This window comes from Bombus bifarius, unplaced genomic scaffold (genome assembly GCF_011952205.1).
Source record: "Bombus bifarius isolate JDL3187 unplaced genomic scaffold, Bbif_JDL3187 scf7180000007992, whole genome shotgun sequence".
Taxonomy (NCBI): Eukaryota; Metazoa; Arthropoda; class Insecta; order Hymenoptera; family Apidae; genus Bombus; species Bombus bifarius.
Genome location: NW_022884373.1, coordinates 649,268 through 674,264, shown reverse-complemented (window position 1 = coordinate 674,264; position 24,997 = coordinate 649,268). Strand labels below are relative to the sequence as shown.

Genomic DNA, 24,997 nt, shown 5'->3' with positions numbered 1-24,997 from the left:
TAATGGCTGAACAATTCTTTAGATTGAAACATATACTCTGTTTCTAATATTATTTATAAAGAGGAAGTATTTCTTAATCTGCGTTTTAGCAGAGATGTATTTAATATTAATACATGGAACATATGACTGCCATAACGGGTAAATGTAATAATAGGGTAAAAATTTTGCTAGCAGTGTAAAACCTAGATTATCATAAGGTTCACATTTATTTAAATACATTTTTAATCTGCAGTCCCTACAAAATTTGAAATGAAATATCTTTTGATATCTATCTATATCTCTTCTAATGTAAGTAAAAAAGTATGTCCATGTACAATTATTTTCAAAACTCTTATAAGTACATTAGTTTTTTATAAAATATTGCATTTTCATACTGTATCATGTACTATGTCATTTTATTGGTGTTTTGACTTATAATAATAGGCCTTAGGCCGTTTCATGTTTAATGAATTTATGTCGTTCTGATACTGTCTAAACATAATTTAATAAAACTTATATGCATTCTAGAATTCAAGAACTATTTGCATATAAATTATACACACACATACATATATTCATATATATATTCATATATATGTATGTATGTATTTCCGTTATGTATCATACATGGAAGACATAAAAAAAAGATATAAATCAATCTATATAATCAGATTTTTCATTCATCATATCTTATATATTAAATGTCTTTTTAAATGGATGAAGATGTTCAATATATACATATACATCTCCGCTGAAAATTTCATTTGCTATTATTCATAGATATATTTGATATATTTCTCGTGTATATAATATGATTTATATTTTTAAATAAAATATAGAGTCACGTAATTATGAGCATTACTTATATCATTCATTGGTATGTATACTTCATACAAAGAAATGCTTCAAAGTGTGTAATTCATGTACAATATTTAATATTTTTCTTCCAATAGTTTAAATTTATATTTTGCTATTTAACCACTATCGAGCATTTGACACCATGTACAATTGACACAATCAAAAGATCATTAATCTGGACCGCCATAAATGAATGCATTATCATTAATGCATGCTGTACAAATTTAAATTACAATGAGAATTATCACCAGGTACTTCGCTTATGTACCTACTTGAAATTGCTTATTGCCTTAATTATTAGTCACGATATTGGTCCTATTTCGATTTCGTCGCCTGATTCGTCCACCGCGTCTATTTTGGTTTGTTCCATTCCACTCAGGCCCCTCCATACCGAAGTTTGGATTCGGACCATTCGGATTGAATCCCATCATACCAGAATCTGGAGGCACTGAAGTAGGACCGGGACCAAAGTTATTGAAATTGCCACTAGGGTACGATGGCGCACCATCGTACGAAGAATTAACGTCTGGTCCGAAGCCTACACCAGGTGCTGGGCCTAACAACCCAGCCCCATTGTTGCGTTGAACATTAAAACGTGGATCAAAGTTCATCTGATTCTGAGGCACAACTGGTCCGTTCATGGTCATTCCCGGAGGCATGTTGGACATTCCCGTCATACCCATAGGTGGTATGTTTTGAGGGCCCATGGGAGTATTCATAATAGGTCCTATAGGCCCCATATTTCCAAGCATTGGATTTGGACCCATTGGCATCATGCCTTGTCCTCCTTGCATACCTTGTGGTCCAGGCATACCCTGAGGAACAGACATACCACCAGGACCCATTCCCATGTTCGATATTTCTATTGACGACTGCTGTACATTCTTCATCATGGAAGCATTTACATTTTGAGAAGATAAATTGGAAGCCTCGAGAGCTTTTCGACGTGGATCGGATCGGACTTGTGGGGGTGACTTTGGAGTATCCATTTTAATTGGAGGTGGAGACATGGGAGAATCAGCTAATTCGATTTTACCGATTCTAAATATTTTACGTAATCGTGGATCGTATTTAACCTGTGCATCATTTTTAGTAAGTTTAAGACCTGTATAATCAGGTCTTGGTATGTCAACAACATATACTTTATACGTCATTGGAGGATGCGAAGAAATACTTGCATCAATTTCCGTACAAGGAACGTGCGATGGTGCCGGTTTAAAAGGCAAACTCAACATTTGTCGCAAATCCACATCAGATTTAGTAGACGCATCTGTGAATCCTGCACTGACAACTCGAAGATCAGTATCTCCAAAACCGGTTTGGAATTGTTGTCTGAAATCCATATCCTTTCTCCGAAGATCCTGATCTGTCTTAGTTCGGAGATCTGTATCCATGTTAGTATCAACAGCAGTAATGCCGGAACTGTAGATACTCGTTTCCAATCTAAGATGCTTAGATTCTTTTTTACTATCTGTTCTACTAGGGCTGCTCAATTTCTGTTCGTCTCGACGTTGTCTGGGATCTCGTGACATACGGGGATCTCTGGAAACAGGTACAGAACTTGTTCCAGGGGAGGAACGTGGACTCGATGTTTCATTTTCAATTTTTGATAACTGATTTGAAGTATTAAATGTGTTGATACTTTTACTGTGAATGTTTGATTCGTCTGATGATATTCTGTCCGGTGAAGATTTAACTTTTGAGGAATAATCTTGTGTAGTATTTTGTTGAAAAGATTTACCAGTCGTCGCCTTTAGTGACGATAATAACTTTGATACCTCAGCACTAATGTCAATCTTACTTAAGTCTCCAAGTTTGTCCACAATAGCTGCTGGCTGAGGTATAGTAGGAGCAGAAGGTGTAGTTTGAAATTCTTCTTTAATCACAATACTCTGTGACTTTTCTGCAGATTCATTTTCATCTTTCAACGTATCTTTATTGGAAAGTACTATTGTAAGATTTCCACTTTCATCATCGTCATCGTCATCCTCATCGTCCGAATACCAATCTTCTAAAATTTGATCCGTACGTCTGCTCGAAAGTGCAGAGAACTCATTTTCTATGTTTTTAAAACTATCTTGTGCTGCCCGTTGTTGTTGCTGAATACGCATGAACAATTCCTGTGCCTTTTTTGGTAAATGAGCTGGTATTTCTTGCTCTTCCGTACATAGTGAAGAAGTATCACAGTGATTATTAGTTTCTTCGTTTGCGATATTTGTTTCTGTAACAATTAAGTAATCTTTTCTTTACTTTTTTATTTTTGTTTTTACTTTATACAATAATAAAAATTGGTCCTACCTTCCTGATCAGTATTTTTGTCTTTCTGCTTATCGTCATCTTCCATTGGCATTTCTATAACAAGATCTGTTTCTTCATCTTGATCACTTTCTTCATCGAACTTAGACTTAGTAAGATTTGCTACTTCATCAGCTATACTAACAACAGGTGGCGGCTTTTGCGCATTTAGCAATTGCCTTAAATCTACATCTTTTGAATCTTCAAGTAGTGTTGTGTCTTTCTTTTTTGCCTGAAAGTGAAAAACATTACATAATATTATAGTTATTCATAAAAATTTATTAAATGAAATAATAAATCACTATACCTGTTCTAGTATTTCGTCTTCTTCTACGTCTTTTGTGAAATCTTCTCTATCTCTTGATTTGTTTAAATTTATTTTGTTCAATTCAAGGTTATTAGCTTCAGTATAAAAATCCATATTTGGCATAGATTGGGGTATTAATGGTTTTTGTAAGTGTTGTTGGGTTGCTAGACCCAATGCAGCATTAGGAAGTTGCAGACCAAGTTCATTGGCTGATGATTGTAACAACATGATTTGTTCGTATGGAACCCTATCTTCATCTGAACCCCATCGAGTTTTCTTACCTGACGATTTCCTTTCTCTAACACTTTTCTGCTGTTGTACTTGTTCTTCTATACAATAAATTTTACTTTTAATACAAACTATACTATAAAAAATATAAATAAAAATATCATTAAATACCTTTTTCTTCCCTTTCATTATTCTTTTCTGTGGTACCAGTTGGAGCTGATATATTTAGTTCAAAAAGACTGGGAATTTTTTGATTTGTAGTTTCTTGACCTTGCGCTAATGCTCTAGCTGTATTATTTATCATTAACAATGCCCCTTCTCTACTTAAACGTGGAAAATCTCCAAGAATTTCTTTTGGTGCTGTTTCTAAGTGTTTTAACAAAATCCCTTTCACCTGCATAATAGTATTTTATTTAATATATGCTTTTCTAAACTATATTAATTAAAGAAGATATAAAAGCTGAAATATAATAAGTACCTGCTCATTTAAAGGTTGATGTGAAAATTTACAATTCTCTCCCTGACTACATTTTAATCCTGTATGAAAAAATTTACATGGAAAATCGTGATGCATATAAAGGCATTTATCTCTCTTTGCACAACAGTCCATAAGATAAAATTTGCAGAGTTCCATCTTTCGAGGTGGTAAAGCATTGTGTGAAAAAGGGCAATCATCTCCTCTATGGCATTTTCCTTGCATGTAATAAACACATATAGCATCTGGATCTTGATTGTGGTCATTATTTTGATTTCTCCGTCCATTTCTATCATTCCGCATTTGCCCACGGGTTTTATTTTTACCACCACGTTCATTTTTACCGCCTCTACGTCCTATAAACGTAAATATCATTTGCAATAACTTAATAATATTGATTAATAATATTATATAATATTACTATACCTCCTCCACCGCCACCTCCTCTTGAATTACTACGCTTGTTATCATTATCCCTATGTCGATTTACATTAGGCCTATCATCATAATCTGAATTACTATCAAAATTCTCATGCTCGTTTGTATGTCTTGGAGAATTATTCTCTTGCGAATCTTTCCTAACAGGTGAAGCACCCCTAACAAATAACATTTCATCTTCATCTTCATTGACATTTTCGTCGTCGCTCACTTTTCTTCTCTGTAAATCACATATTTATTATAAATCCATATAAAATATTATTTAAATTAATTCTACTAATAACATTAAATATTATGAAACCTTTTGATCCTTATTACGGTCTTCCTCTCTTTCATCCCGCATCCTTTTTCTACTCTTATTTCTATTATTTTTACTCTTAGATTTAGAATCTTGATTCCTGGTTCCATCTTCCTCTAACGCTGCCCTAATTGCTTTTTCCACATCTCCTGCCCAATCTTCTGATGGATTTTTGTATTTTAGAAACCTATCATGCTTGCTACTTCCTTGAACATTTGATTTCTTATTTTTATTGAATTTAGCATCGAAAGCTTTAGTTTTTGGTATATCTGCTTTTGATGCACTTTTATTGGCGTCATTATTTACTGGTGGTGGCAGAGGTTCATCATCTTCATCGGAAGGAATTTCCCCATCTTCCAAATCATTATCATCATTACTAAACATATATTAAAAATACATAGTTAGCCAAAAATATATAATACATTCAAACTGAGTGTTATATAAACTTTATGTAGTTTAAAATATTTTTATACAGTATTAACAATTTTTTATATTGTGTATGTAATATTATATATATTATATGTATATGTATAGTTTGTTCCATATAATTAAAAATAGAATGTTCAATGTCTGTATCGATGACAGATTTTGCTTGATATGCTTTATTAATAATATTATTTTGAATATATTTTAAGTCTCTCTCTTGAGAGACTTAAAAGGTCTATAAATTTTGATCTTAAATAATTCTATGCTAATGAATAAAGAATTCATTTGTAATATTAATTAAAAAATTAAAATAAATTAAATTATACAAAAATGTTACACCCTCAGGTATTTATCATTTTATGCATTTTTCAAAGCTGCATGTTTGTATGTATGGAGGTAAAATCGAAAATTTTATTTCATTAAAATCATCATCATTTATCATTATCATGATGATCATCATCATAATCATCATCATTATCAATATTATCATCATCGTCATTATTCATTATCATCATCGTCATTTAAGAATCATTAAAGAAACGCTAAATGCATTTCTTTGATAAAATAACATAAAAAGTTGCTAGAACAAAATTGGACTGTGCTCATAAAAGCTGTCAAAGCATTAACAGCAATGGTCATTAAATACATCACATGTTGTACGTTGAATAAAGGAACATCGAACTTTGGTCGAGCAGAGTATAGCTGAAAGAAGCTTCCGCTACTAGTTGACCTGAAAACATTGGCTGCTTTGGGAGGTGACTAACGACACGTTGTAGTACAGTAAGCATCGATCGATGCAACTTTGAAATATATACCTAGTCAACGTAACATATGCTTGGGAAATAACTGTTTTCTGAATGTCCGCTATCACCGATTTATCCGGAAAATAGCATATTTTAGAAACGTACGTTCAGTCGTACAGTATATAAAGGCACAAAATTACAAATGTAGAGGAAGAAAACCCATATTATTAAATGAAGCATATAACCATTCCCACATATTTAAAATAAAATACACGAATATAAATTGAAAAAGTAATATGTAAATTGCAGACGCTAAAAGATTGTTAAATTAGCATAGTAAAAAAACGCATGATATCTGTATATCACGAAGGAAAATAATAAATTGGAATTTCCTTACCCACAAATCGTGTTCATTATTAACATCATTATTCATCATCAACTACCATAATTCATCATCAATGCAATAGTATGAATACGAATATATAACATATCACATTATTTCTACAGCATATCTCATCGTCATCGTTACAGCATTATCAACAGTGCATGTAACATTTTTCGATAATCGTGCGTCAGAATTTCTTTGCGTGTAGACCCCGTTTGTTTCGTTCATTCACGTGTATACACATGTATGTAAGGTATACACGTGTGTACGTAAGGTAGGTTGTACATATGTACATGACGCACATCTACATGCGCGCTGTGTATAAATTTAGTCTTTGAATGTGTATTAGGTACATGTATAAATACGTCGTACTCGACCGGGAAATGTATATATGTATATATCTTCTGTATATGTATATCGTCTCCCCGAAGATCCCGTGCATATTTCTTTTACTCAATACAAACTTCCGTTTCTGAAATAATTTTATATCGATATTTATGTAGTTCTTCAATGCTCGTCAAAATATGTCGTTAAAATTCGCACCGTTATAAATATCGTTATATCCTACCGTAATAAATATCGTCATAAATATATAAGAATTAAGATATACGCACGAACATTTGCACACATATCTTATGAATCACCACAAAGCTAACATTTTTACTTGGAATTTTACTTGAATATTAATTCAAGTAAATTTATTAATGCCTATCATAAGGAACATTTTTAATTCCATTTAAAAAGTTGAATTTACTTTCTGCTATTTAATATTGGAATATGTATATCGGAGAATTTCTTTGTCACGAAGATAACCTTGGCCTTAAGAATCGTGCCAAGGTACTCAACGTTTAAACCATCTTATGTTATAATTCTAGAGTAGAGCTGACTTAATTTCAGAGCAATGAAGAACCATAAAAGGAGACACGAGAGAACAAAAAGATTAAGTTACGCGTATTCGAACAGTGTAATATGACTCCGTTTTTTTTTCTCATAGTGCCAATGGTATATACCGAAACGAAAGCGGGGGACCAGCACGGAGCTTCTGGAGAGGGGGTTCAAATGTGTGTAACGTGAATTGGTAAACAGTTCTAAAAATTTCGACTGTTTTCGACTGGTGAATAAAAAATGTTGGAGGCAAACCTTTGGATTAGAGTCTCAGCCGCGGAAACACTCTCTAATGCCATTGTTTTGTCCCGATCGATCGTGTTTTGTACCGTATGATATAGCACTGTGGCCCGACGATGATCATTCGATCGATTGACGCGACCACACTCGATGGCTCTTTGCTTGGAAAATAATCGCGTGCCTGAATTCTAGCATTTGAAAAAATTTTCAAAAATACTCAGTTTACTAGGACACTAATTAGCCTACAAAGAATCGTGTTTCTCGTGTGTCTCTCCGTTTCTCTTTCTCTCTTGCGTGCGCGTGCGCACGCCCAACAACCGAACGTACCAGAGGTTTTTATTAAAAACGTTTTCTGTATCTTTTTTCTATCGTTGCCTCAGTTACATGTCTCTGACCTCTTTTTTATCCTCCCAAATTAATTCTTCTCGCCTGAGCACAATATTCAGGCTAATATATCTCGTTTAATTAAAGTGTCTTTTTATTTCTCTGATTTATCCGTAAATTACTATTTGCACTTCTCGATTCGGCGAAGAAATGGATAGATTTTCACTGTGTGTCTCTCCTCTCCTTGGCTATTAAATTTCGTTAAATGACGTGATCTTACCACTGCAACGTCGTGGCATGACGTGGCATATGGCTGACCGACCATAAGCTCTCGTAGGCGTTTCAGAATTATCTCTTTTTCCTTACGCTCTTAACTATCGAATGAAATACGGAGATAAGAGCAGAGCTCGATAGGAAATACGTATAATGTACTTTTTTCTCTTTTTTTAAAATTCGTAATAATCAAACGAAAAGGAAAAAGCGTTTTTCCCCAAAGATACGACTCGAAGCTTCGTAGAGTTAATGTAAAGACGTAGCTTCCACTTCGACGATTCCCGTGTGTTCCGTGATCTGATAACAGCGCTCTCTTTTTTCAATTGAAAATATATTGGGAGAGAGAGAGAGAAAGGGAGCAACGAATAAATTTGTTCGTCTCGCCTTGCCGATAAAAACAACTGCGAGTTTAATCAGACGCGCGTCTGTTATTGAAATTTAATCGAGAAATAAAATGTTTTAATGCACGGACTCGACGCGATTCGTGTCTATCCTGGATGGATTGACAGCGTTTTTTACGTCTCTCGTGTACTTCCGCGTACTTAGATTATTTATCTCAGCAAAAGAAGAACATATGTTATTATGAACGAGACTAGTCGCAGGCAGGCGAAAAAGAACGATGGTCGGACAGAGCGTATTACTATGTCAGCAGATTGTATAAAAATGTATCAGTTATGAGACGATGAGCGAAAACTTCAAAGATCAAACTAAACATGGCCACATCTGGAACTATTCTGAGCAGGCAGCTGTACGAAACCTCGGAAGAAGGGCAACACGAACGGGTACCGAGCTGGGAGGGAAAGCAGCGCTGATTCCGTTTAACCAATCAGAAACCGTATTCAACGATCACGTGCTCACGTTTCCATTATCTGCATTCCCCCACTAAGATTTTCTCTAGCTTCCTCTCCCTCCCCACTTCTCTTTATTGCTTCTGTTTATGTAGAGCAAATTCCTCAAGCCTTCGTTGACCCTTGGTTTTCTACGCACAATTCGTCTGAAAGCGAGCTTGTAGATATATTAACCGTATTAAAAACATTGTATCCCGAATTTCACGCTTTATTATTTGCAGACGTTTTGGAAGTTTTCTTATTTTTCAATATAAATGTTTTTTAGATAATTATTTTGAAAAATTATATTTTTGACTTCAATTCATGTATTTATATAAACTTATTATTTACATGAACTCATTGCTGAATTCTGACTTTGACTGTAATTATCAAGTTTTACAGATATAATTTTTTAAATTAATAAAAATAATTGTATTAAAAAGGAAAAAGAAAATCAAATATTGGAACTATTAAAAATGTTTAATAACTGTAATAATCTTTCATAAACAAAAATTTACTTTACATATTAATCAATTTGTGCAATTTTTATACAATTAAATTACATTTTTTTTCCTGTTCTATAAAATATTTATAATAATATATTAATTATTTCTCCGTACAAACTAACTTCAATATACTCAACATACAATGTAATTTCATTTATTAAACAAATACACAATGCTTGTTATGAATTTGTTTATATAAACTTCGTCCTAACAACTTTTGTACAGAAGTATATGAAACGTTGATAATATAAAAAATGTCGCCCCCATTATTAAGGTATGTGCAAATAGTCAAAAATTGCAATCCTATTTAACTTGTTCATGCGATCGATGACAGAAAACAAAAGAAATTCCACATGACCAGCATTGTCGTAATGGTATGTCTGGTAAAGGTCGTGGATTATAGATGTGCCTCCAATCTGACAAATCTGAATTACAGTCAGATTGTTCGGGTGGTCCTTTTACTTCTATACCATTGACGCACCTTTTACATTTGAACCTAAAGTACGTGCAATAAATATACTTAACTAATAACTATTCATATGGACATTCATAATTTTTCATAATGTTAGGCTTACTTAGCATGAGTATCTGATATAGTATTTTCTTCTAATTTAAATAAATCTCGTAAATCATTTAATGTAAAATGTCTTGCAACGTCTTCTTCCTGATCTACGACTGTAGAACTTAATGCTTTTTTATGCGCTTGCCTTTGAAAAATTTTTTCCTCGATAGTACCAGTCTATAACATATTTAAATGATAACATAAATGTTGATTTCTAAAAAATCAAAAATTGTTGTAAAATTTTTCTTTTACGTACACAAAGAAAACGATATATGAAACAAAGTTTTTTCTGACCATCCCTCCAAACTCTTGCCATAGCTTGATCATCATTTGCAGGATTCCAGTCAGGATCGAACATGACAAGTCGATTTGCACCAATAAGATTTAATCCACAGCCCCCAGCTTTGGAGCTGAGCATAAAAATAAAGTCATTGCTATTTGGATCATTAAATTTTTCTACTACCTTTGATCTTTTTTTAATAGTCATAGTGCCGTCTAATCTAACATAGTTATAACAACGTTTATGACACAGTTTCTCAAACAGATCGAGAGTTTGTGTATAATTAGATACCAATACAATTTTATCATTCGTCGTTGTTTTAATAGAAGCTAAGAGACAATCTAATACCATTAGCTTTCCGGATAATTCTGGCATGATTTCTCTAGAAATAAAATTATAAAGATCAATATTATAAAATAATGGTAAATTTAGGTCAGTATTATAAAATAATTTTAATATTATGTACTTTGTGCTGTAATTTGGAGGCATTAATTTTGCAGCGTTTTCAAATCCATCAGATTTTTCCAATATTTTATCATATACCAAATCGGGATGACAACATAATTTTTTCAACAGTGTAATTGCTGCAAGTGTTGAAAAACTTTTTCCTTTTTTAGAATTGGCAGAATTTTCTATAACGAAAAAATAGACATTAATTAAATATAGAGATTTCAAGTATTTTAAATAATAACGAATTTATAAACAACAAACCTTCCATTGATTTTCTAACACTATCGCTTTGTATAAAACTGTTATAAAGGTCAGTTTGTAGTTTTCCCATTCTTATACACACCACTAATTCATATTTTAAAGGTAAATATTTCGAAAGTAAGGCACTAGTGCGTCTAATAAGACATTTATTCACAATGCTTACTAATTCCGCTAAACGTTCCTGAGCGAGTTTACGTTCGGTATCTGTTGCAGCTGCATCTTGACCACGTAAAATTGGTATCTCGAATTTTTTCCGAAATTCCTAACAAAATTTTAATATGACAGTAATATTCTCGTTGAAATATTTGAAAAATCTTTTTAATTTTCTAAACATATTAATTAACATACTTGTGCAGTTCCCAATAATCCTTGATTAACAAAATGTACAAGAGAGAAATATTCTAAAAGATCATTCTGTATAGGTGTTCCACTGAGTAGTACTCTTCTTTTAGCCTTTAAATTTATAAGCGCTTGATATGTTTGATTTTCAGAATTTTTTAGACGATGTCCTTCATCACATAATACGAGTCCAACTTCATCTTGATGAAGAACTTGTGCGTGTAAGCGAAAAGTTTCATAACTGATTATCAGAATGGGATTTATACACCTGCGGCCGTAAGTTTTCATAAATCCAGTAAGTTTTGTATCGATATCTGTTTTGTTTCCACCATCAATGGCTAGTGGTTGAACTCTATTTTTCAACCATTTAAAGATCTCATTATACCAATTTTTAACTAATGAACTTGGTGCAACAATAATAGCTTTCTCTATAAGTGGTTTAGCTTCAGGTCCTACAAAACACAATTACGTAATTAACGTAATTAACAATTAATGTAATTACATATTGTATATAATACATAAAATAATATTATTTTACCTTGTTTTAATAGAGTCCATAACAGAGTTATACATTGTAAAGTTTTTCCAAGGCCCATTTCATCTGCCATGATACACCCATAAGCACCTTCAATACGTTTTCCTGTTACACATTCATACATAAACTTTACACCTTCTCTTTGATGAGGTCTTAAAATATTACATAATAGAGGATCCACTACTACATGTACAAGTTGTTTAGACCTGAAATATAAATGAACTATTATAAAAAATTGTTGATAAAGTCTAATAATTATAAAATAAACAAAATATTTATACTTACTGATCTATTTTCAATTTTTCATGTTCAGATAATTCAGGAGGTGAATAAACAACAAGCGCATTAGCTTCCTCAGGATCATGTAATGGTCTACGGGGACCAGATAAACGTATTCCTAATGCACGACCAGATAATTGATAACCAGGAATTGGTATCTTAAATGGTTTACTAAAGATCTTTTTCATACGTTCTTCCTATAAGTCCAATTATAATTTTTTACTGTAGGTATTATGTTATTGTAGGATTGTTATTAATGATTACTATTTAATGTATAATACTTACATGTTCAGAAATTACTTCTTGGGTAGCTTGCACATCATTAGCTGAAAGAGCAACTGCTTTGTATTCTGGTATTTGTACATTTTTGACATTACGGCAAGCCTTTTTTTTAGTTTGTTGAACTGGTGACACAACCTGACACATTGCCACATTATTGGATATATCAAATAGTAATGGACGTTTGCCATTTTTACTGGGTGCCAAAGATCGATTCTTATATACAATAAACATAAGATTAGTAAAAACAAAATAAAAATTTGTTATATAGGATATAATAAAATTAAATCTAATAATAATGACAATAATAAGCACGAACATGTTTTTGAAAATCGAAAGAAAGAGTATTAAAATTATACTAGTACATTAATTATTACTAATTTTGTAATTTTAATATATCATTTTTCAATAAAAACTAAAGTAATTTTGATAAAAGAATTTTTAACCAATTTTATGAAAACTTACCATTTTAAAATAAGATATGTCATTTTCAAATTTCAGTGTACTTTATTTCGTAATATCATTACTCTGTAAAATTATTACTTTCCACATTTCATTTCTTGAGCTAATAACTAATAAGCAATAGCAATAACAAATTTTACAAGTTTCGCGGTTATACAAGTGATACAGTTCATTCTACTTTCTACCTTAGATTTTAGCACACCTATCGTCCATTATTGAAAGCTGGTTCCGCACCACTACATTTAAATCTCAAGCACGAAATATTTAAAGAAAAAACATTTAAAGTTACATTTATCAGAATTAAATCTGTTGTTGATTCATATAGATATCACATATATCATATATAAATTTTTTAAATGATAATATTAATTATTTTGTTTCATGATTACGTCACTAATTTTTTTATATACAAAAAACATATACTTATGAGACATTCATGAATTTTCTAGCAATTACACAGCAGTACAATTATAAAAATATTCTTTATGTATTTAGGAATATAAATAAATAAAATTACAGTTCTGCAAATATGTTTCCCAAAAAATTCGTATTAAGGTCATCATCATCCTTTATAATGTCTTTATTACATTTTTTATTTGAAATGTTAAAGGTGCATTTAGTAAGATTAAATAATTCGGGTATGATGTTGGGTTTTATGCCATAAGTATCTTCCAAAAATTCCAGAACAGCTACTTTATTTTGTAGATTGTTAAAAAACAACCTACTTTTTTTGGGGAGCATTTTTTCTAACATAAATACAAGGTGATGATGAAAACATATAAATTGAGTTGGTATAGTTGATGTAATATCAAGCCAATCTTGTACACAATTAAGAGGTGTAATTGAATGTCCAGAAAAAAGAGCTGGATTTGTTAAAATCCCTCTTGCAGACATCACTGCATCACAATTACTTTCTTTATAGAGCTTTTCTGCACTTTCTAAACTTTTTACATCTCCATTAGCAATGAGAGGTAACTTCACACTGTCTCTTACTAATTTTAAATTATATAGATCAATTGGTTCACATCTCATTTCTGGAGTTCTAGCATGAATAGTAAGAAATGAAGCACCTGCTTTTTCAAGAATTCTACAGAAATCAATAGTTTTTTGAATATCCTTCAATAATCTAATCTTTACAGACACAGTGAAAGGATATGGAATACGATTTCTCACTTGATATATTAAATCTTTTACAAGATCTGGTTTCTTAAGTAAGTCAGCTCCATATCCATCTTTCAATGCCCAACGCTGAGGGCACCCACAATTTAAGTCAACACCATTACAATATCTATAGAAAAATAATTCATTAGGCACACAAACCAATATTGATTATCAGATATTAGTCTTAATATTTTGGATGAACTTACGGGGCGACCAATTCTGTTGCATTAAGAAAGTCATATACATTTTTAGCAGCAAATTGAACAACTAGTGGCTTATCCCCATTATTAGTTGAAAACTCATTATCTCTGGCTTTTTCAGATTGTACAAATGAATCAGCTAAGATCATAGGTGTAAAACATATATCGCAATCATACTGTCTTACTAAAGTTCGAAACTGTAATCTGTTAATATTTATATTATTTTTTTATTTTCATATACTGAAAAGATACTACAAATACATTAATGTTTATTATCACTTACTTGCTGTATCTAACCATTGGTGCACATACTTTTATCATTCTTGGTTCTTTTAACATTTCTGCTATATCAATGGACATTTTTGTTTATATTTTGTATTTTGTTTCAAAGAAAGAATTAAATGTCATATACATATATATATAATATAACAAATTGTTTCTGCGTAGAATATTCTGACAAAAAAATAAGAGTAATTATTTTTTGTATAAATTTTGTTTCTTTTCTTTATTTAGAAATAAAGCAGTAGACACAATTTTTTGTTAAATAACATGTGTTAAACGCATGTAATTAAACGAACTTTTTAATGTAGAGTAATGTGTATAAATGTTTTAAAATACTTTCGATTATATTCCATTAATCTTATAGTACAAAAAATCAGTTAAATTTACAGTTAGAGAAAAGTATACACTATCTATAATATGATATAGATACATTGTCTGCATATTATTAAACAGTTTTACGTACATTTAATTCTTTTCAATCAGTATTCGAATTAATTCATGTATTTACGATGCGCTATAATAATTCTTGTAAGTACCATTTATTTCATTTGTTTTCTTATTGTTATTATAAACATTCGAAAAATTTTATTTATACGTAACCTTATTACGCTCATTAGCATTTATTTACAAGCATGTGATATTTTTCGAAAGAAATGTGAAATACAATGATTGTTACTTTGATTACTTCATTTTTTACATGTACTTACATAGTTTAATATTAAATAAAAATTAATGTTTACTATAAATAGTAATTATTCTTAGCAGTCACCTTTTAAACTACATTTATCTTAACCTTCATTTGTTATTTCTCACAATAATTTCATTAAGTATAAAATTTTCTTGTATCTTTATACACACAAAAATTTCGAAACATATTACAAAAGTATCTTATTATTACTGTTTTAATTATTATTACTGTGTTACTTAACACAGTATGTTGTAAGAAATCCTATAATATATTATTTTCATTTTTAAAGGCTCTGGAGAAGAATGTCCTTTAACAAAAAGTAGAAGTTACAAATACACGTTAACTATGTATTGTGGAGATGGTTTAAAATTCATTATAAGCTGTTTCACCATTTTGACAATTTCTATTACAACAACATTAATTTTACAAATATTATATGCTGATGGAAGCCCACAGGTACTTAAATTAATATAAAAAACATCATATAACAAGCTATAGATGTTATGTGTAATGTTATATTATTTCAGAATACTGCTGGTGTACATGGTGCTGTTGCAACAGATTATACAAATTGTTCACAAATTGGAACCAAAATATTACGGAAAGGCGGTAATGCAATAGATGCAGCTGTAGCAGCTACTATTTGTATGACAGTAGTTGCTCCACATAAGACTGGTCTGGGTGGGTAAGTTATATATGTAATTTTATTAATAATTATAATAATTGATAATTATTATTTTAGAGGTGGTTATATGATGTTATATAATCATAAAGAACAGACAGAACCAATTATTATTGATTTTGCTAATAATACAATTAAAGGTATGTATTTGAATAATATTTTAAAGAGTATTTCAGATCTTACATTATTTGTATTGTATGTTAGACAATTTTTTACAAGATGGGATACGTATACCAGCAGTATTAAGGGGATTAGAATATGCACATACATTAAAAGGTAAACTACCATGGAGTGAAATTGTTAAACCTTCTGTATCTTTAGCCAAAGAAGGATTTGTTGTATCAAAGGAGCTAGCAAGTGAAGTATCAAAAAATATTGATTATGAAATTTTATATGGGCACATTAGTGCAGGAGATATACTAAAGTTACACGATCTTAGCAATTTGTTAAATGCTGTAGGACTGGAAGGAACTAATGGTACAGTAATTTTATCATTATTATAACTAAATAAAAATTTTTGTATTAATATCTTCTAATACATTCACTTACCTGTTTCTTTTTTAGTATTATACAATGGAACTTTTTCACAAAAGCTTTTACATGATAGAATTAAACTATCAAAGCTACTTCCACAGTTAGTAAATTATAAACCTGATGTATATATAGCAAAAAAGTCAAGCTTTTATAAACATGTAATATATTATCCTCCACATATGTCATTATTAAAATCAATGATTGCAGCACTGGAAGATCTTAACATATCTACTGATAATGCATCCATAGTAGGAGCAGATATGCAAGTAGCTAAAACATTAATAAATTCAGTATCAATGCCATTACAATTAAAACAACATGGTTTGTTATATTTCACTGTTTTCATTTTAAAATATATATAAATATGTTTTACAGCAATGTTGATTTCATACCGTAATAATTTTAGTTGAAGAAGAAAGATATACTGGAGTTGTTGCAATGGATTGGGAAGATACTTATGTTTGTATTATAACGTTAGTATTATATTGATTTAATATATATTGTTCAATAAGTTTAGTGATATAAATGTACACTTCTTACAGTGGACTTGGTGCACCATTTGGTCTTGGATATATGTCAACTGTTGGCTTCCTGCTAGATAAAGCTGATACCAATAATACCTTATCTATGCTTGTTCCCATAATCTTTCATAATGAAAAAGCATTATGTGGATTAAGAGGAGTGTTTGGAACTGATGATACATTAATTATTGGACAATTATTGTACAGTATCATAGTGCGTCAATTAAATGTTTCTGAAGCTATTGAATACCCAAGGTAGAAAATAGGTTTTATCTTTTATCTTCTATAAAAGTGGAAATGTTATTTCTTAACCACAATTTATTGTTTAGGTATTATTTTTCATCAGATGGATTTGTGATAGAAAATGATCCAAAACATTCTATAGATACATTAATACGAAATCAATTAAACTTAATAGTACCAGCACCACATTTAAAGACTGATTCAGTATTAAAAAGCGTGAATGCAATCATAAAAAGGAAAGATCTAATGTCAAGTCATTCAGATAGTCGTGGAGGTGGCCTTGCATCAAGATTTTAATAATTTATTCATCTATATTTTTTTTTATTAAATATATCTATATATTTTGTATATCTATATATAATAAAGTGAGATTTTCTATGATGTTTTAAATTTTAATCCTAATTAAGATTTAATCCTAAGAAGATTAAGATAAATGGAATGAAAAATAATTTATACTGTTTTATAAAAATAATTAATTTTATTTTCTTAACTATTTTTATACAAATCTTACACAATAAAATGTAATCTATGTTATATATACTTTGATCTGAATATGAAATGTTTAAATTATAAATTCATTCACATTTTGTCACCTTGCAATTGCTGCTTTTCTTCTTTGTATTCTCTACTTATATCAAGTTGTCTCAATCTAGCATACATTGCACTAGCACTAAGTACAACAAAGTTACTTATCCACCACATGAATGATTTCTTTTCATCAAACCAATAAGTTGCTAAAACTGTTTGTGCACAAGCCTTAGCAGTTCCACTAATATTGTGTGTTAAAGGAGATGTTACTTTTATTTGAAGTGCTGTAGCAAAACCAATAGCAAATCCACAAATACCACCAACAATCATAGCCAACCAAAAATATGAAGATCCAATCTTATCATAATTGTACACTGTAACATGTTCTCCATTCGCTAACATTAATGGAAGAAATATAATGACACTATATGCATTGTTACAATAAGAGAGTAACCAAATATCTTGATTTAATGCAGGAAGAACTTGTTTCATGTGAATGGAATATAAAGAAAGAGTTAACGATCCTAGTACACCAAAAATTGTTCCCAGAATAGATAGAGAACCAGCGATGTGTTCTTGATCCACACCAAGCCAGAATCCAATCACAATAAATGCACAACATGCAATACAATTTATGGAAGTCTTTTGACCTGTAAAATTTTCATAAGTCATTATACTTGCCCAAATTATTTTATTTTCAGAGGTTCTTACCTAGCATAAGGTATGTGAAAATAACATTAAATACAGTTGTTAGTGAACGTCCTGTGTAATAAAATGAAACGTCAACATATTTTAAACATAAGTTGTTGGTTGCAATCATTCCAGTAAATAGGAGAGACAATGGTAATACCTATAAATATATAGAGAATAACAAAGATATAATTATTATCAAAAAATTATAATTTACCTTTCTAAGGGTTTCTTTGGTATATGGATTACCAATTGGAAATTTAATATATTTTGGGAACCATTTTGATAAATTACTAAGAATTACACACATAACTAAAGATACTATACATTGGCACCATGTTATAAAAAGAGGTGCATCCAAATTTATAGTATTACTGGATAAAAGAGTTTTATTTATAAATACAGTCAATATAGAAATTATCCTGTAAAGATATTTAATCAATTGTATGTACAAAGTAACAGAAATTAAGTAACTTCATTTGTTACTAAAAAGTAATTTAGGTGAACTTACCAATAATTTGTAACCACAATTGCAATATATATAAATTTTGTCAATAATCCAGTTTCTAACAACATTTTTTGAATATATTTAATTATATAAGTTAAATATTACATTACAATAATTACTATACTTTAATATTAAACTATACTAAAACTATTAAAGTATTGAATATGAAAAAAATGTTGATTCTTTATCAATTTTTTAATAGATTATTACAATGATACTGTGATTTTACAATTTTAATATATTTTTTAATGAATATAATTTTTTATGACAAGTAATAAATAATACTATTTAAACATTTTGATGTAAGCACTTTAAATATATAAATTTTTATTAAATAATCTATAGCTATAAAATAGCATATGTTTTATCATTTTTAGTCTGTTATCAGTGCGTAACCTTTTTGAGGTTATGTTTCACATAACCCATTGCTCACTACTAATCTATGACATTAATATTAATTATGATTTTTTATCTCGATATTCACAATCATATAAACAGATCTCGATACCTGACACTCATGTACGGAAACCTAGGAAAAGCAATCCGAAAATTGAATCGCGGAAAATCAACATGGAAGACAAGAAAATCCCCTTTCTGCGCATGCGTGACATACGATTAATATTCCAAACAAAGATAGAGACATTCTACTCATCTCTATCTGTTTCGCAAGAATGCGGACTTTGTGACTGTCCATGTTGATTTTTCACGACTAGATACGATTCAATTTTCGGGTGGTTTCTCCCTAGCAAGTGTCGAGATCTGCTTATATGATCGTGGTTGCAATCATTATTTTAGAATCTAGAATAATCATATGTACATATATGTTTCAGTATATGCACTATTCTAGTATATATCCAGTATATATTTTTAGTTTAGTTAATAATTATATTTATACGTAAATGTTTATTTCCTATTTTCATAAATACACTTTCATCTTATATAAAGATGTCAACATATTTTTTAAAAACATACTTTTATAGTAAGTAGATATATATTTACATTTATTATTTTAATTATTCCTATGGATAATTATCACAGATAAAAACAAGCGATAAATTCATATGCGTCATATGTGATTCTTCTGTGTACCTATCTGACATAGCTTATTTGCTGTATTTTAGCTGTATTTTTTAATTAAGGATACATAAGTTTACTTAAATAAGAAATTTCATTATCTTGTTAAGTTCTTTAATTAATTTTATACTAAAAATAAATCTTCATATTAAAGTAATATATTTTAAAAATAATTAATCGAATTAAATTTCATTTAATTGAAAACAAATGTAAATATATTAATATCTATTTCGCCTTGATAAATTTCTTAACAAATAATGTAGTTGTACAATTTACGCACATGTTTAATAGATAGTAAATTATAGTCGCAAAGTGGATATCGCCACTGACTACTGACAATCATACATATGTAAATGTTGACACGTGGTATCTATGTAGTATTCGGGTATTTCCGTCTATTGTCGTAACGATGAACAACCAAAATTAGTACTTGCGTAAAAATCATCTATATCTCTCATGAAACATGTTTTGAATTATTTCAATTTATTTACTATTGGAAAACTTTAAATATCTATGGCGTCGATGTAACAGTTTTGAAGAATTGTCATATAACGGGTATGTTGGCATATCAAATGAAATGTCTTCTATTCAATCTGTTAATTGAACTTTGTACTATGTACTTGTGAAATTTATTTCTTCTGTTGCGGTTTCTCGTTTATTATAAAATTATAGTTTTCAAATATGTATTGAATATAAGTGGTTTTTATTATATAATGATCATATGCACAATGATTATGACATTTCGATATAATTCCTAATTTCTATTTGGGAATATGTATACATAGTTGTCATTTAACTTTTACGTGTTAACTAAATTATTATTTATTGCCATTTCGCAATAATCATCATATGTGTACATTTATGTAATTCACTCCGATAAGAAGTCATGACCTTGGCAATTACTTATTAGCTTTTTTAAAAATCGAACTATATAGTCAGTTAATAGTGCGAAGCTGAATAAATTAATTGATTTCTATTCTCGTGAACCCATTAATTTAAGAACTTAATTATTGTATTATGTTTTATTTTTTAATCGAGTCCTATAATTAAATTGAAATAATCTCGAAATAAATATATTTATTATCGGGAAATTTATAATATCTTGATACACGTAATTACAGGGTAAATCGCTTTTTATTTAATATTGTGTATTAATGTTTATTAATACGCAATATCATTTTTCGATTTTATATTATTCTAAACATGTAAATTTGACATTAATATTTAAATCATATTTAAATCATTTATTTTTGTGATCACTTATATGTTTTAGAAATTAGTAATTAAAATTCCACAACATGTCACAATATGAGGATGTTATTGTGGAAGACAAAAGGAGTGATGATAGTGCGATACCAGAATCAGAGATTCGGCATAGAATCCCATGGAGTGAACGCGTGCTATTAAACAGTGAAATACCAGGCTTACATGAAGTTAAAGAGCTATTGGAAGATGACGATGCAAGCTGTTTAGCAGAAGAAGAAGATGGAGTTGGTTGTCCATTACCTTCAACTCCTGAAGATGATCATCTTCTGGACTGTGAGGTATATAATCATAATTCTAATTACTAGCAGTACTTGTTAATAGGTTATCCCATATCATGCATTAGTCAAAAAAGGAATCAGGTTATAGATTTTAGTGTTTCCTTTTACAGATGACAGAAGTGTTAAAAGCTGGTGTGTTAAGTGATGAAATTGATCTTGGTGCATTAGCACATAATGCTGCAGAACAAGCAGAAGAATTTGTTCGTAAGGTATCTAGAAGTTATATGAATATATCTTTATGTTACGAATTAGCAAATAACTTTTTATTTACAATATTAACTGTCTACTTTTTAAAGGTTTGGGAAGCATCTTGGAAGCAATGTCATTTCAGAAATCTTCCAAAATGGTTGCAGGATAATGATTTCTTACATGCTGGTCACAGACCACCTTTACCATCTTTTTATGCTTGTTTTAAAAGTATATTTCGAATTCATACAGAGACAGGAAATATTTGGACTCATTTACTTGGTAAAATTTAATATTTATCCTGGAAGATATTTAATTTGCTTCTTGAATGACTTTTCTAGGAGATTAATATGTTTCATTCCTTCCATAGGATGTGTGGCATTTATTGGCATAGCTATCTTCTTTATAACACAACCTCCTATAGAAATACAATTGGAAGAAAAATTGGTATTTGGTACCTTCTTTGCCGGTGCTATTATATGTCTAGGAATGTCATTTGCCTTTCATACTGTACACTGCCACAGTGAATGTGTTGGAAAGTTGTTTTCAAAATTAGATTACTGTGGAATAGCTATGTTAATTATGGGTAGTTTTGTACCATGGCTTTACTATGGTTTTTACTGTGATTATCAACCTAAGCTTATTTATTTATCAGTAGTTGTAATACTTGGTGTAACGAGTATCGTCGTATCATTATGGGAACGATTTGGTGAACCAAGTTACAGGCCATTAAGGGCAGGCGTTTTTATGGGATTTGGTCTTAGTGGAGTGAGTAGTGTGTGCTATATTACATTCCTGTGACAAACAACTTGTTAGAAATGATAAATTGTATTAAATAATACACCATAATTAAGATATTACATTTTTCTCTTTAGGTAATACCAGCAGTACATTATGCTATTGCAGAGGGTTGGTTTAAGGCAATTAGTCAGGCATCTCTTGGATGGTTAATATTAATGGGATGTTTGTATATATTAGGTGCAATGTTTTATGCATTAAGAGTACCTGAACGATTTTTCCCTGGCAAGTTCGATATTTGGGTAAATATTTATTTTTGTACTTTTAAGTGTACTTGCTAGTCATCAATTTCATGAATTTCTAAATTACCATACTATCCAGTTTCAGAGTCATCAAATCTTCCACGTGTTAGTAATTGCAGCAGCTTTTGTTCATTACCATGGAATAACAGAGATGGCTATGTATAGAATGACAATAGGAGATTGTACAAATCCATCGCAGGTGATGGCTTTTTAATTATGCAATGAGCATATAATATCGTGTTGTTGGATTTCACATTATGTACCTTTATCGAGACTTAAAAAGATTCCTAAATCTTTGTATGTTGGTAGATCTGTACTACAAAAGAACTGCTGGAAACAATATCATAAAAATGAATAACACAAGATTTTCCTTCTAGTTCATCATGATTAAAAAAGAATTTTCAAGAAAATTTACAAAGATTTAAATAATGAAGTACAATACGTGATAATGAAGATTATTAATAGTGAATTTATAACATTTAATTAAATGAAATTTTTTGCACTTTCGTAATTCTGAATTTATGGAAAATATAGTTAACTTTGTATTAAGTTCAACGTTTAAAACGTTTGTCATATTTACCAAAAATTTCGGCAGTACAAAATAACAAATAATAATTATTTACACTTGTTGTTTCTTCCTTTATGTGAAGAATTTATTTAAATAATGCAATTTCCTTGTGCAATGACTTCACTATATACAAAATGAATACAAAGTTATAAATATCATTTTATTAACTGATAACAACTGATCTCTTGTTTCGTGCAGTTCTCTTACTTATTGAAAACAAATTGAAAAATATTGTACGAAAACGAAACAGAGTACAGATATATGGCAACGAACAAAACTTAATATAATTAAGATTTAGGAACTAATTGCAAATACAGATGATTTTATAGTATAAGCACTATAAAAGTTATAATATATTTTGAACACTGTTAAAGCAATGAAAACTATTTATTGTAACGATTGTGTGTAAATTATATAAATTCAACTTTTTTTGCGTCACACATGGACATAGAAAGTAAAACATTAATTTTTTTCAGTGTTTATATCTTCAAAATTTATTATGTATCATAATTTGTTTTAACTTTCTATTCCCTATATTGATCACAAGAATGGTTTCCACTTTTTAATATTAGTAAAATAACTTTTATTGTCCCGTTTTCTTACTAAACTTTTCAATTCATAACTTTTTATCTATCTTTTCTATGTAAATCTACGTTTATGTAAAATATACATTTCATTGCATATCTGTTGTTCCTTAGCATAAAAAGTGTTGAATACTTTTGTTATTATTGTAGGGTCTAGTACTAATATAAAGAGATATTGTTGAACTTTTTACATAAATAATTCTTACTATTGGTAAATTAATAAAGGAGGAAGTTATGAATTTCACATGTAAAAAGACAATTATCCTACTTTATGTAATTTCCCAAAAATATATTTTTCTAAATAAATATTGTAGTATCATTTGTGAACTATTTAAATTGTACTAGAAATATCTTTATCCACTGTAATAAGTGACAATCGAGATATTCAGATGAAAAGATATAAGGTTTATAAAATCAATTAATTTATATTAAACGGAAAAAGAAGCTGTTTCATTAATTATGTAACATATAAAAAAATCTAAATCTCGTCATTAAAAATAATAAGCTACTAGTTGAATTTATGTTTCAGCATATTTGTATTTTGTATTGTAATTTAATTTTACTATTAGATTAAATAGTTACAGTGAACAGAAAAAAATTGTGGTTGATTCATTTATATATTTATGCTCTAATAAGAATTGTTAGATCTGTAATTCCTATCATTTTTCTAAATTAAAATTGGAAATAATTCTTACGATCTTCTATGTTTTTGGTGTATAAAATAATGTTTATATAAAGTATTTGTAAACATATGAAAAAATATTAAAAATTTTATAATAAAAATAATTGTTCATCTTATATAAAACCTTATTTATTCAGAATTTGTACATATATAATAATTAATTTATTTTTAATTTAAAAATACTAAATAAAGAAATGTTTAATTATAAAATAAAAATTGCTATTGCTTATTGTAACTATGCGTTTATAAAGTAAATAAATAATCTGAGTTGTGTAAATAAATATACAAATCAATGACATATATGACATTTATAATTTTAACAAATCACTCGAAATTTATGTATTTCTA

The 24,997-nt window shown here is 29.6% G+C and overlaps 5 protein-coding genes across 15 annotated transcripts; 2 read left to right on the top strand and 3 right to left on the bottom strand.

Annotated features, from left to right (window-relative positions):
• Positions 1-232: 232 nt before the first annotated feature.
• Positions 233-8,888, bottom strand: LOC117205638 (protein suppressor of sable). Of its 3 annotated transcripts, none has more exons than XM_033444252.1 (9): positions 7,573-8,888; positions 6,445-6,904; positions 4,882-5,254; positions 4,569-4,800; positions 4,146-4,498; positions 3,839-4,061; positions 3,440-3,768; positions 3,136-3,364; positions 1,128-3,058 (listed from the first exon to the last, which is right to left on the bottom strand). In XM_033444252.1, exons 2-9 carry the CDS (start codon positions 6,471-6,473, stop codon positions 1,128-1,130), a joined length of 3,699 nt encoding a protein of 1,232 aa, XP_033300143.1. In that variant the 5' UTR covers positions 6,474-6,904; positions 7,573-8,888. The 3 variants fall into 3 exon arrangements, with proteins under 3 accessions (XP_033300142.1, XP_033300143.1, XP_033300141.1); XM_033444250.1 differs by lacking the exon at positions 6,445-6,904 and having other exon boundaries at positions 7,573-7,745; positions 8,796-8,887; XM_033444251.1 differs by lacking the exon at positions 6,445-6,904 and having other exon boundaries at positions 233-3,058.
• A 721-nt stretch (positions 8,889-9,609) lies between these two features.
• Positions 9,610-15,303, bottom strand: LOC117205544 (DNA repair and recombination protein RAD54-like). 4 transcript variants are annotated; one of them, XM_033444058.1, is made up of 13 exons: positions 15,285-15,303; positions 14,579-14,748; positions 14,302-14,499; positions 14,108-14,222; positions 12,479-12,688; positions 12,200-12,390; positions 11,918-12,120; positions 11,389-11,831; positions 11,041-11,302; positions 10,796-10,961; positions 10,306-10,711; positions 10,063-10,226; positions 9,610-9,983 (listed from the first exon to the last, which is right to left on the bottom strand). In XM_033444058.1, exons 2-13 carry the CDS (start codon positions 14,653-14,655, stop codon positions 9,791-9,793), a joined length of 2,628 nt encoding a protein of 875 aa, XP_033299949.1. In that variant the 5' UTR covers positions 14,656-14,748; positions 15,285-15,303; the 3' UTR covers positions 9,610-9,790. The 4 variants fall into 4 exon arrangements, with proteins under 4 accessions (XP_033299949.1, XP_033299947.1, XP_033299950.1 ...); XM_033444056.1 differs by lacking the exon at positions 15,285-15,303 and adding an exon at positions 15,041-15,159 and having other exon boundaries at positions 9,791-9,983; XM_033444059.1 differs by lacking the exon at positions 15,285-15,303 and having other exon boundaries at positions 9,791-9,983; positions 14,608-14,744.
• LOC117205545 (glutathione hydrolase 7-like) lies at positions 14,881-17,626 on the top strand. Of its 4 annotated transcripts, none has more exons than XM_033444062.1 (9): positions 14,881-15,105; positions 15,555-15,721; positions 15,793-15,950; positions 16,008-16,087; positions 16,152-16,424; positions 16,512-16,802; positions 16,888-16,954; positions 17,024-17,257; positions 17,332-17,542. In XM_033444062.1, exons 1-9 carry the CDS (start codon positions 15,087-15,089, stop codon positions 17,540-17,542), a joined length of 1,500 nt encoding a protein of 499 aa, XP_033299953.1. In that variant the 5' UTR covers positions 14,881-15,086. The 4 variants fall into 4 exon arrangements, with proteins under 4 accessions (XP_033299953.1, XP_033299954.1, XP_033299952.1 ...); XM_033444063.1 differs by lacking the exon at positions 14,881-15,105 and adding an exon at positions 15,185-15,276 and having other exon boundaries at positions 16,167-16,424; positions 17,332-17,626; XM_033444061.1 differs by lacking the exon at positions 14,881-15,105 and adding an exon at positions 15,185-15,276 and having other exon boundaries at positions 17,332-17,626.
• A 141-nt stretch (positions 17,627-17,767) lies between these two features.
• Positions 17,768-19,039, bottom strand: LOC117205548 (GDP-fucose transporter 1). The gene is made up of 4 exons (XM_033444068.1): positions 18,975-19,039; positions 18,681-18,885; positions 18,485-18,623; positions 17,768-18,423 (listed from the first exon to the last, which is right to left on the bottom strand). The coding sequence occupies exons 1-4, from the start codon at positions 19,037-19,039 to the stop codon at positions 17,825-17,827; spliced, it is 1,008 nt and encodes a 335-aa protein (XP_033299959.1). The 3' UTR covers positions 17,768-17,824.
• A 1,365-nt stretch (positions 19,040-20,404) lies between these two features.
• On the top strand, positions 20,405-24,288 carry LOC117205546 (adiponectin receptor protein). Of its 3 annotated transcripts, none has more exons than XM_033444065.1 (7): positions 20,405-20,600; positions 21,319-21,589; positions 21,700-21,798; positions 21,886-22,057; positions 22,146-22,543; positions 22,651-22,815; positions 22,895-24,288. In XM_033444065.1, exons 2-7 carry the CDS (start codon positions 21,344-21,346, stop codon positions 23,027-23,029), a joined length of 1,215 nt encoding a protein of 404 aa, XP_033299956.1. In that variant the 5' UTR covers positions 20,405-20,600; positions 21,319-21,343; the 3' UTR covers positions 23,030-24,288. The 3 variants fall into 3 exon arrangements, with proteins under 3 accessions (XP_033299956.1, XP_033299958.1, XP_033299957.1); XM_033444067.1 differs by lacking the exon at positions 20,405-20,600 and adding an exon at positions 20,745-20,830; XM_033444066.1 differs by lacking the exon at positions 20,405-20,600 and adding an exon at positions 20,755-21,167.
• The last annotated feature ends 709 nt before the right edge of the window (positions 24,289-24,997 follow it).

Bases quoted from the DNA above. Each gene is read 5' to 3' on its own strand.
- LOC117205638 (XM_033444251.1), bottom strand. From the start codon at position 7,616: ATGGCATTAGAGAGTGTTTCCGCGGCTGAGACTCTAATCCAAAG. The intron at 5,255-7,572 runs GTTTGCCTCCAA...ATATATGTTTAG, and splicing joins GCTGAGACTCTAATCCAAAG to TAATGATGATAATGATTTGG. The intron at 4,062-4,145 runs GTACTTATTATA...ACTATTATGCAG, and splicing joins ATCAACCTTTAAATGAGCAG to GTGAAAGGGATTTTGTTAAA.
- LOC117205544 (XM_033444058.1), bottom strand. From the start codon at position 14,655: ATGTCCATTGATATAGCAGAAATGTTAAAAGAACCAAGAATGATAAAA. The intron at 12,391-12,478 runs GTAAGTATTATA...TTGGACTTATAG, and splicing joins AAGAAGTAATTTCTGAACAT to GAAGAACGTATGAAAAAGAT. The intron at 10,712-10,795 runs GTACATAATATT...TTTTATTTCTAG, and splicing joins CCTCCAAATTACAGCACAAA to AGAAATCATGCCAGAATTAT.
- LOC117205545 (XM_033444061.1), top strand. From the start codon at position 15,243: ATGATTGTTACTTTGATTACTTCATTTTTTACAT. The intron at 16,425-16,511 runs GTACAGTAATTT...TTTCTTTTTTAG, and splicing joins AGGACTGGAAGGAACTAATG to TATTATACAATGGAACTTTT. The intron at 17,258-17,331 runs GTAGAAAATAGG...TTTATTGTTTAG, and splicing joins GAAGCTATTGAATACCCAAG to GTATTATTTTTCATCAGATG.
- LOC117205548 (XM_033444068.1), bottom strand. From the start codon at position 19,039: ATGTTGTTAGAAACTGGATTATTGACAAAATTTATATATATTGCAATT. The intron at 18,624-18,680 runs GTAAATTATAAT...ATATATTTATAG, and splicing joins CCAAAGAAACCCTTAGAAAG to GTATTACCATTGTCTCTCCT. The intron at 18,424-18,484 runs GTAAGAACCTCT...AAAATTTTACAG, and splicing joins TTTCACATACCTTATGCTAG to GTCAAAAGACTTCCATAAAT.
- LOC117205546 (XM_033444065.1), top strand. From the start codon at position 21,344: ATGTCACAATATGAGGATGTTATTGTGGAAGACAAAAGGAGTGATGAT. The intron at 21,799-21,885 runs GTATCTAGAAGT...TACTTTTTAAAG, and splicing joins CAGAAGAATTTGTTCGTAAG to GTTTGGGAAGCATCTTGGAA. The intron at 22,058-22,145 runs GTAAAATTTAAT...TTCCTTCCATAG, and splicing joins TATTTGGACTCATTTACTTG to GATGTGTGGCATTTATTGGC.